Here is a 10,862-nt window from a genome sequence, read left to right as displayed (position 1 = left end):
GTAAATACATAACATACATAGACACATATACATAAATGTAAATTGCATTTAAATTTTAAGTTTTTCGGTTTATCTTTTTACGGAATCGCATTATAAGCTAACAATGTCTTTTATCAGTTGTTATCAAGTTTTGTTTTTTTTAGTTTCTGTCTATCTTTCAGCAAACACATACACACACATACATACATATAGACATATAGACAAACGGGCAGACAGACACACAGATATATACTTAAGCTTAGTCAGTTTTTAGTTTTTGGGTTTGCAAATAATTTAAAAAAAATATATGTAAGCAATCAAGACTATTTAATAATCCATTAATTTGCTTTAACATTTTCTATGTGCGTGTCTGGCGAATAGTTTAACAGAAAAAATAAATTGAAGGCTTAGTTTGGCCATAGTCATGAGCAATATGAACACAATATGTCAAATAGTATGGCAAATACATATAGTATATATAATTATGTGATAGACACACACACACGCACACGCACATGCACACACACAGAGAGAGAACATTCATACATTCATAAATCTAAATTCCCAGTTGAAGCACTTCGAGAAGGCTTTCGCTCAGTGATTCCTATGATGTCTCATTGCGCTGCCTACAGTGCACATCCTGAATAACTTGCGTCAACTTTGTCGTAAACGTTGGAATGTCCTGCAATAAAAATACAAGCGTACAATTAATAAGCGAGCTCATGAGCTACTATTTCGGGCAAATGTATTACTGTTGCCTGGCAAATTTCCTCGAGCGTTGTCTGCGGCACTGGCATCGATGCATTCATCATGCTCTCCAGCAACTGGCGACGATCCACCTGACCCATGGCGTATAGCGTTTGTGCTATCAACTCCAAATGCAGCGAGCCCTCGCCGCTGAGCAGCAAATTGAGCAGCGCACGTTGAAATGAAGCCAACAGCGCCTCCTTGAACAATGCACGCTGATATAAACGACTGCGTTCATTCACATTCTGCATCGAGACGAGCACATGGCGCACAGTGCCCGTATCCTTGCCGCTCACCAGCATTTGCCCATACGCATGCATGATGGCAATAAAATAATTTGGATGCAAATTATCGCTGCAATTGAAATTGCTGCCGCCGTTCAACTCGCTGCCGTTGCTAAGTTGATTTTTATAGAAGAATTGCCACTTGCAGGTTAAAATGCTAAAAGCGCAAGCAAAACATATGTTAATAAAATTAACAAATACATATTTGTTTGTTTTATGTTCACCTGTCGAAAAGCTCGTAGAGCAAACTGGTTATGTCACTGTTATCCATCTCAGCATCTTGTTGCTGCAACATTGGCAATATTTGCTCCGTGCTGAAGGTTAATATATTGGACAATAGATCGCTGCCAGGCAGCTCCACGATTATTTTAAACATTTGCAGCACCTTCTCCATGACTGCGAGGCGACTAAGCGTTAGTGGTGCTCTGTAAAATAAGCAGGCATTGATTAGAAAGAGACAGAGTTAGTTTGAACGTTCAGCACTTTGTAAATTCTACAAGCTTTCAAATTTATGTTCATTTATACAATACCACAAAAGCTAAGCAAATTAACTTTGAACTTAAATTTGAATCTATATCAAAACTGTTTCCAACTATATCTTTAATTGCTTACGCACCTGGTGCCAACATCTATGAATAGAACGATCATCTCTTTTACAAAATCCTTGCCCAGCTGCGTGGGCAGTGTGCGCAGCATGCCCAAGCTGAACTCGGCGATGATTAAGGCCATGGCAATGCTGCTCAGGCCATAGCTATTCAATATCAACAGCGCCTTGTTCAATATGGGCTAAAAACGAAAGAGTGATAGTGAATATGCGTGCGAGCGAGTGCGCTATAGTATTGCGGTCTCACCTTAAATGTGCTTGCCAGCATATCTTTGGCTTGATTGCCCGTAGCCTTAAAGTACGCCACGAGCGTCGTTAGCTTGTCCAACAAGTCGATAGCGCAGTTGGCCACCTTGCTCTCCGCATTGGTTGCCAAATCGAGCAGCATGAATTCGCCAGATAGACCTTCAATATATTCGCGCAACATCCACTGACGACGCTCATAGTCCTGGGCACTGTCCGGGACACCGGGCCAGGGCAGGACCATGCAACTCAATAGACTTATGTGCATATTGTTGCACACCAGACGCGGCAGGTGTGTCTCCAAACGCGACGATTGATGCAATATGGCCTGCACCTCGGGTATCTCGAGCAGATATTTGGGTCGTATCGATGTCGAGATGAAGACCAACAGTTCGCTGGCCGCTTGCTGCACCAGCAACGAGGGCGCAGCACAACGCGAGGGCGTGCAACAAAATATTGTGCCCATTATGGTAAACAGACGTCGCAGCTGCGGCTCGCTGTTGAGCGTCTTGGAGAGCGGCAAGACGCTGCGTATGGCCAATAGCACTTGTGCAAATCTGTAAATATATTTCATGGACAATTCAATTATTCACAAACTGTCCCTGAAAATAATACTTACAGATTATCCAAATCCGTGCGTGTCGTGGCCTTGTCTCGACCGTCGCTGCCCATGCGATTGCTAGCGAGCAACTGCAGCGTTTGTATCAAACGCTCCGACAGCACTTGCAGTTGACTCTCGATTTGTGCTACATGCTGCGCCGGCGCCACGCTAGTGTCCATCATGGGCGCCAGACGCACAACCGCCTGGCAAACGGTGGCAAAGTCGCGCAATATTTCGCCCACATTTGCCGTCTTTAGCTTGCGCGCCGCCTCATAGCAACGCCCACTGCCACTCTCCAGCGCCAGCTCCAGCGACAACAAATACGTCTGCGGACGTGACCAGTGCGCAAAAACCTGTGCAAATACCAAATGTATACCACGCGAATTGGCCAGCAAGGCCAAAGTCTCGAAGCACTGATCCAAAAACTGCTGCCACTCGGTTACGGGAGTCTGCAATGCGAATGCAAATTAGTATGAGCAATTTTCTATATTGCGGTAGTGCCTTACAGAGTCCTCCATGAGCTCATTGTCGAGCAGCTCCAGCTCGGGCTTGTTCAACTCGAATTGTGTGCGTCGCATTATTTCTTCAACCAGCTTGGTCATAATCTCATTTTGATGCTGGTTTATGTTTCGGGGATCCTGACCAATGACCTTGATTATGGGCCCCCAGATCTCTAGCTTTTCCGTAAAGTCCAAAGCACCGTGCACTGCAATATCAGATTTAAAGCATTGAAGAATTAATCAAATGCACAAAAGCGAAAATTATTGAAAACTAAAGTTTAACATTTGTTAATTCTTTGCTCACATTTGGTGGTACAGGCATAGAGTAGATCTATAAATGGCTCAAACAGCTCCGGTTGCTGATACAGTTTGCCCGCATATTTGCCACTATATAGACGCAACAATTCTCGCAACTTATCGGTATACATTTCGCTCTGCTGCTTGGTGCGATTATGCAGCTCCAGCAGACCACTAACGCCGCTCATGAGCGTGCCCGTATATGGCAGCGGTTTTTGCAAATATAGAAGCTCGTTGAGCACGGAGAGCGCAGCTAGCGAGATAAGCTCTCTGTCCTGACGCCACTGCGATAAATCGAGTATGCTCATCAGAAAGTATTCCGAAATGAGATCGGTGCGTATCCAGGAGACCAAATGCTGCACACAGGTGAGCAGCTCATGCAAAGAGGAACTGCAACAAGAGAGAGGCAACCAGAATTGATAAGTCAATTGCTTAATTTATATTGTACAAGAGTTACCTTAGTTGATTGTCATTGGGCAGCGATGAGGTTAGAGTGTAATCCATAAAGTTGCTGGGTATGGTTGTGTATATATCTTTGCCATTCACATGACAGACGGCGATTAGTAAATATTTGGTGAGCAGGTCCATAACATCGGGTATACACATGGAAACGCTACACGACAAACACACAGAACACACAGAGCACGAAACATAAGCAAACAGTGGCACGGAAACAAAGGGAGAGAGAGAGCTTACCAAGAATGAAAATATTGCTTCCAATCGTTAGTCATGTCGCCACGATTGCTCGCAACTTCCTCGGACGTTACACGCAACAGATTGATGCCCAGGATGAAGCGTGTCTTGCTCAACTCCATGCAATGTTGCATATAGTTGGGATCATGATCGGGAAACTCACGCTTGCCCAGCAGCGATATCAACTGGGCCAGCGTATCTCGATGACGACGTGCGCCATTCAATACATGCAATTGCGCATAGTGGTTCCAAAGTGTTTCGCGCAATTGCGTACGATCGGCGATAGACAGCTGACTCCAGCGACGTGTTATGGTATGCTCCAAGGTGGAGGTGCTAAAGAACCAAAGGAATTGATTTTCGGTGAAGCTATTGCTGGCCGTGGCCACACGCAGACAGAGCTGCCAGGCCTCCGGCTGTGATTTAAATGCCAGCAGATTAGTCTCGATTTCACGTTTGCGGGCATTGCTCGTACTTGGCTGATAGAATTCGTTGAGTAGCCCTTCCAGCGACGTCATCGATGCTTCGTGCTTGACAAAAAGAACACAAGTAATGACGCACTCAATTACAATCTCTTCTTAAGCTGGCCTTATATGTATGTATGTGTGTATGTTCGCGTGTATGTGGCAGGCAACAAGCGCTATGTTGTCGCCTTTTTGAGAAGATATACTTTTTTGCTTTTCCCCTTTTTTTTTTTCGTTTTTTTTCATCTTTTTTTTTTTTTTTTTGTTAAACTTACCATTTTGTTGGCGTTACGTGTGTGTTTGTATGCGTGCGCTCGCTACCCGCTGCTTATGTTTGTGGTATTGTGCTTGGTGCTTGGCGGTGGTAAGTGAGTTTTGTGCGTTATCAATGGTTTGTAATAATTTTCATGTTTTTATTCGAATTTTATCAATTTTCTGATTTTGTATATACGTCTTGCACATATCGTTGCCAGTGCAATGACAGCATTGCCATATCGTTTAAAACCAGCTGCTGGCAGTGAGACCAGTTGCGCTTCTTGAAAAAATCTGAATGCGGCAAAGCAAACGCAAAACAGAGCAAATTTGAAATTATAGCAAACCTGTGGCACAATCACAATTGATTTTTAGTTCGAATTTTTATAGATACGTTTAGTTAGTTAGTACTATTAACTTATTATATATTATAACTTAGTAGTTATTGCTATTAGGTGCGTTGCCAACAAAAAATAGCCAAGATAAGGTACAGAAAAGGCTAAAATAAGCTAAATTTATTTAATAACAATGGCCGACAGTTTTTCTTTCTAAATGTACTGCACGCAATCTTAAAAATTAGTAACGTATTATTGTTAAAACAGGCGGCATGCTTGGATATACTAGATTATACTCGCTGATCGGCTGTATGTAGCGGATGACACTGTATTAAAAATGTTGTTGTTTTGTTAATCAAAGAACTTCGCCTTAGCTGGTGACAACGCAGTGCATTTCTATAACAAAAAAAAAAAAAAACAATTAAACAACAATACAAGAAAAGTAATTTATTGTTGCAGAAAGTGAGAAAAATTTAAATTGCAAAGCATCAGCTGCGAACACCCGAGTGTCTTTATATTCGATTATGCAGATTCCAAGGAAATTTGCTTAATAAAAGGTCAAATGCATAATACATAACGTGCATAGGTGTGTACTTAGTCAGAGCCCTTTATGGTTTTTTTTTTTGCTTTTTTTGTTGGTGCTGACAATGTGCATAGTTATTATGACGCGCTCTCTTTCTCCCTCGGACACACGATATTCGCTCTTTGATAGTCGTCTGCCCCCAACCCCCACACACTCAACTCTCTTTTGTCGTGCCTAGCGTAATTTACTCTACTTATTTTGGTTTATGTACCCAATAATTGCACCCAGAAAGACGGCGTAAAAGGAATCAGGCGCGAAGGGCAATAGTAAAGCGTGTGCCAAGACATTAAGCTAACGGATAATCAAAAGTTTGCTAGTACATATGTATCAGTTTAAGTATCCTTGTTGTTGTATTTTCGCTGCTGCAGTCTAATGTTATAAACAAGTAAATATGTACGCAAGTAAGAGTATATACAATATGCTTGCTTACTACGCACTTTCTGTCTATCTGTCTTATTATTGCGTTGTGGTTTTAAAGTATTTCTTTTCGCTCTTTTGCGTTTTGAATTTTCAATCTTATCAGCAACGGAAATGTTACAGACACATTTGTCCTATGTATGTTTGTATATACATACATAGTATGTATGTGTGGCTGTGTGTGCTTTAGTATTTTGGCAACTTTATAACAAAATATATATTATTTTAAAGCAACTACTGCGCTTATATACAGTAAATATTGTTAAAACATAACAGAATCAGAATATGAGCCAAATAGTTGCATTCTGTATACTCTGTAGAAATGCAAATTAGAAAGCAATTAAAGTAACCTAACAAAATGTTAAAAAAAAAAGTTACATCAAAATTCATTGTTAAACTTTTATTATTACTATTTTATTTCTTTGGCATATACATTATTTAAAACGCAATTTAGGTAAGTAAGGCCCGGCAAATTAGTTTGCTCATAAGCAAAATTTTTGCTTAAGAGATGCGCTACATAAACGATACTTACTGCACTTAGAAAAGTTTTAAATTGTCAAGTCAATGACCGCAGTTATGCTCTTCCACAGGGGTTAGGGTTAGGACATCTACACATGTATATTTCAGAGACGCATGCACATGTCACAATGTACATTGTACATGCTCCCAAATGAATATACATACATATGCATGTGTGTGTGTGTTTTCGCCTGCATTTGACCCCGTTAGATTACACTTAAATCAATTTCCTAGGAGTTTGCTTTGGCCTGGCCTGGCAGAGAGAGAGAGAGTTACAGACTAATGTGTGTCTCTGTGTGTGTCAATTCAAATAAATTGCACGAAGGGCATTAAGAGCTGCAGCTCTTGCAGCTGGCATTTTGACTTTTGCCTTTTCAATTTATTTATTTTGCTGACTGTCCTTGATTTTAGCCGTGTGTATATGTGTGTGTATGTATCTGAAATTCTTGGCTTAACAGGCCTTTCGCTGTTTTTGGCATTTCATTTTTATATGTATATTTTTCTACTATTTGCGCTTGAGACTACATTTTGTATGGCTTAGTTTTTATTGTTTTGCATTTTGTTGTCGCTCTCGCTTTGTTATTATGATTTTTCTTTGTATGTACATGTGCTTTGTGGGGGCCTCTCTCCCACACACAGACATACACAGAGACATACACAAATACAAAGTCATATTGTACTCTTTGGCCTCGCAGCAGGTTGCGCTCTGGCTGACATATGCGCTCTCTCTCTCGCTCGCTCACTCGCTGCTTTGGGTTTTGCTCTTGTTTGCTGCTTCTGCTTCTTATGTTGCTGTTTTTAGATGCTCGCGTGTGTTGTGCTCACTGGGGCTTTTTCAAACTCTGTTGCCAGTTAATTTTCAGTAACTAGTTGAAGTAGACAACAAAACAAAGAGGCCCCAACAAGACGAAGTATAATTCCCAAGAAAACTACATACTACATGTTGTAATAGGCAAAGAGCGCAAATCAAATCAAACGCAGACACAACAACAACAAAGTAAAGCTATAAAAACAACACAAACAAAAGCAGTAAATACGTAAATATGTAACAGCATTTTTCAAGTGCGTGTGTGTGTGTGTGTGTATTGAAAGTGTTTTATTTTCTACAAGTTTCGTAATTAACTGTAAATAATTAACAACAATGTGTATTGCAATCAGCTGCGTGCGTTTAATATGTGCTTATAAACATACTATGTACATACATATGTATGCATGTGTGTGTGAGTGTGTGTAAAAACAGACGTAGAATTTGTTGAGAGAAAGCATGCAAACAACAATTTGCTTTTCATTTCATTTAAGAATTTAGCTTCTCGCTCTGCAAACGTGAAATTATTTAAAAGATAATAAATATAAATATCTTAGACACACAGGCATATGCATATACATATATGTACATTCATACATATGTTTTTATATACACAGACACATACTTATATACATTTGCTCTTTGGTTAAGCCAACGCTGTCTTGTTTCATCTTTTAAAACAATACACAGGGAGATAGATATACAAGTATGCGTATGATTACAAATACAAATGTATTTCGATGTACACATATATGTATGTATGTTTAGCTTTATGCATATGTGCCAGCAACAACAAACAAAACACACCAAAATGACAACATTATGCACTCTCTCGAATTTTATTCGCTCGCGCTCTCTTTTTGCTTTTGTATGGCGCATTTCAAAAACAAATTTACAGTGAAGCTACGCTAACGTGCACATCATTGTAAAGGCAATGCATTGCCAGAATGATACGCTTAGCGCTTATGTAGTGCACACTGTGGTACGCTCTTTTACTTGCGCATTTTAAGCTCTTTTTTGCGCGCTCACGCTCTCTTACTTGTCAGACAGCTCAATAACAGTAAACAGCTGGGCTTGTTTGCAAAACAACAGACAAAACTCTACAACAACAACAGCAGCAGCAGCAGCAATGTCGACGATGAAAACAAAAGCAATCAAAGCAAAAGAATTTCAATTTTGTAAGCGATCGAAATTTTCGTATGGCATTTAATAAATAATAAATAAAAATAATTGCTGCTGTCTGCTGCGCCTAGTGCATATGCAACAAAAACAATATAATTGCTGCACTATTATTGTTGTTAGTCCTTGGCTGCCCTTTTGTATTTGCTTGTACCTTGAGCAAAGTAAGTGTAATGGCAGAGAGCAGCGTATACAATATCCAAGGAGAGCAGCGCTGCACACTGCACGCCGACGTCATGCTGTGTTATGATAATTCCAAACGCTGCTTTTGTTCAGCCCAGCGCCCGTCGCTGCTACTGCGCTGTTGACATAGTTTCATGCATTTGGGCTGTGCAAGTGGGCAAGAGAGCAAGCGAGAGAGAAAGAGAGACAGACAGATAGATAGAGTAAGAGCGTGAATGAGAGAGATGCAGCTGTTAGTAGTGGGCCACAGTGGGCTTAAATTTGTGACCTAGATACATAGACTATTTTGTATATAGAAAAAGATTTGAGGCTGCAGTGCAGTGTGATAAGGATTGATAAGAATGACAGTAATTGAATAAGAAGCGCAGCTGCATAGTAACCAAGCTTAGTATGGCAAAATAAATTGAAAACAGCTGGCTTAGTAATTTGCATAAATTGAAATTAACATATTTAATAATTTTGTGCAATTTTCTTTTGCAGGCAGCAGCTGCATTTAGTTGGACTCTGCCTGGAGTCCTTCGATCTGTGAATAGGCGTGGCAACAAGAGGAGCAACGGAAAGGAACATACAACAAAAAGCAACAGAAATCACCGCTTTAGCCTTAAACCCATTAGATATTAGCACAACCAGAAGCTGAGCAATATATTTCAATTAAATAATTCAAAACCTCAGAGAAACTGTGACCTAAACAGAAAAAACAAAACAAAAGCAACAGAATGTCTTCACCCAGTGCTGGCAAACGACGCATGGACAATGACGTCATCAAGCTAATTGAATCAAAACATGAGGTTACCATATTGGGCGGCCTCAACGAATTCCATGTGAAATTCTTTGGACCCCAGGGCACCCCCTACGAGAGCGGCGTGTGGAAGGTGCGCGTCTATCTGCCGGACAACTATCCGTTTAAGTCGCCCAGCATTGGTTTTGTTAACAAAATCTATCATCCCAATATTGACGAATCATCGGGCACCGTGTGCCTGGACGTGATAAATCAGGCCTGGACGGCCCTATACGATTTATCCAACATATTTGAATCGTTTCTGCCGCAGCTCCTCACCTACCCCAATCCCGTGGACCCATTAAACCGGGATGCGGCTGCATTGTACCTGCACGAACCGGAGGAATATCATCGCAAGGTCGCCGACTATGTGCAGCGCTATGCGACTGAGGATGCGCTGCGGGCAGCGCAGCAGGAGCGCGACAGCAGCGACAGTGAGTCGAGTATGTCGGATTATAGTGAGGACGAGGCCAGAGATATGGAATTATAATATCGGATTAATAATAAAATACTTACTATAATTAACACTTACGACAACAACAACAACAGCAGCAACAGCAACAAAATTAACACCAACAATAATAACGATGTTAGCAGCCAATTGCTTATTTAAGTAGCCTACGATTTGATTCAAATACAATCAGATCTTATATATTATATATACATGTACACGCAGAACAACAATATTATGATTTAAAAATAATATATATCTATATACATATACACATATATATATATATATATATATACATATATATATATATATTTAATGTAAGTAACGTGATGCGCTGATGATAAATACGAAACGTATAATTAAGCACAAAGGTTGATATATATATGATATATATAGAGTTTATGTAAAGCAGTAAGGCATATAAAGCAAACAATTTCCAAGCGCATAACAATTTTCAAATATAACTTGACTTGCTTAGATATTAACAAATTTAAGTAAAATATTTAACATTTTCGACAACTGCTGTATCTAAATTTATACGTATATATACATTAACCTATGTGCATCTTTATATGTTGCAACAAGTTTTGAATTCTTAGTAACTAAAACAATTAGTAGCTGATAAAAATATGAAGATAATATTAAAGAAAAACAATTAAAAAACAAGCAATTTGCAACATGAGCAAAAAGTAGCCCAACTAAAAAACACAGCCACATATAAACAATTGTAATGCCTTAAGCAAGTGACTAAAAGTTTTTATAAACTCTAATTTACCATAGTTAACAAATTAAACCAAAAAGAAAATACATAAATTTTACTAGAATACCTAATCCTTGACTATAAACAATTGTTTGTACGTTTATTCCTTGTGTCAGCATTTAGCGTATCTTTTTGTCAATTTAATTTTAAACATAACTATATATATAATATGTCTATCATATTGTAAC

General features: G+C 39.7%; 2 protein-coding genes across 5 annotated transcripts; one reads left to right on the top strand and one right to left on the bottom strand.

The window, feature by feature from the left end:
* Nucleotides 1-232: 232 nt before the first annotated feature.
* Nucleotides 233-4,904, bottom strand: LOC108607037 (exportin-6-A). Its single transcript, XM_017997630.1, has 11 exons — nucleotides 4,685-4,904; nucleotides 3,952-4,475; nucleotides 3,713-3,868; nucleotides 3,263-3,645; nucleotides 2,965-3,164; nucleotides 2,477-2,907; nucleotides 1,862-2,414; nucleotides 1,627-1,796; nucleotides 1,235-1,435; nucleotides 732-1,167; nucleotides 233-661 (listed from the first exon to the last, which is right to left on the bottom strand). Exons 1-11 carry the CDS (start codon nucleotides 4,685-4,687, stop codon nucleotides 584-586), a joined length of 3,135 nt encoding a protein of 1,044 aa, XP_017853119.1. The 5' UTR covers nucleotides 4,688-4,904; the 3' UTR covers nucleotides 233-583.
* Nucleotides 4,905-5,420: 516 nt separating this feature from the next.
* LOC108605666 (ubiquitin-conjugating enzyme E2 H) lies at nucleotides 5,421-10,156 on the top strand. 4 transcript variants are annotated; one of them, XM_017995457.1, is made up of 2 exons: nucleotides 5,421-5,438; nucleotides 9,163-10,156. In XM_017995457.1, exon 2 carries the CDS (start codon nucleotides 9,399-9,401, stop codon nucleotides 9,948-9,950), a length of 552 nt encoding a protein of 183 aa, XP_017850946.1. In that variant the 5' UTR covers nucleotides 5,421-5,438; nucleotides 9,163-9,398; the 3' UTR covers nucleotides 9,951-10,156. The 4 variants fall into 4 exon arrangements, with proteins under 4 accessions (XP_017850946.1, XP_017850943.1, XP_017850945.1 ...); XM_017995454.1 differs by lacking the exon at nucleotides 5,421-5,438 and adding an exon at nucleotides 5,445-5,582; XM_017995456.1 differs by lacking the exon at nucleotides 5,421-5,438 and adding an exon at nucleotides 5,448-5,553.
* The last annotated feature ends 706 nt before the right edge of the window (nucleotides 10,157-10,862 follow it).

This window comes from Drosophila busckii, chromosome X (genome assembly GCF_011750605.1).
Source record: "Drosophila busckii strain San Diego stock center, stock number 13000-0081.31 chromosome X, ASM1175060v1, whole genome shotgun sequence".
Lineage (NCBI taxonomy): Eukaryota > Metazoa > Arthropoda > Insecta > Diptera > Drosophilidae > Drosophila > Drosophila busckii.
This window is presented reverse-complemented; position numbering and strand designations above follow the sequence as displayed.

Bases quoted from the DNA above. Each gene is read 5' to 3' on its own strand.
- LOC108607037 (XM_017997630.1), bottom strand. The intron at 3,165-3,262 runs GTGAGCAAAGAA...CTGATATTGCAG, and splicing joins CTATGCCTGTACCACCAAAT to TGCACGGTGCTTTGGACTTT. The intron at 1,797-1,861 runs GTGAGACCGCAA...TTTCGTTTTTAG, and splicing joins TGCTGGCAAGCACATTTAAG to CCCATATTGAACAAGGCGCT.
- LOC108605666 (XM_017995457.1), top strand. From the start codon at position 9,399: ATGTCTTCACCCAGTGCTGGCAAACGACGCATGGACAATGACGTCATC.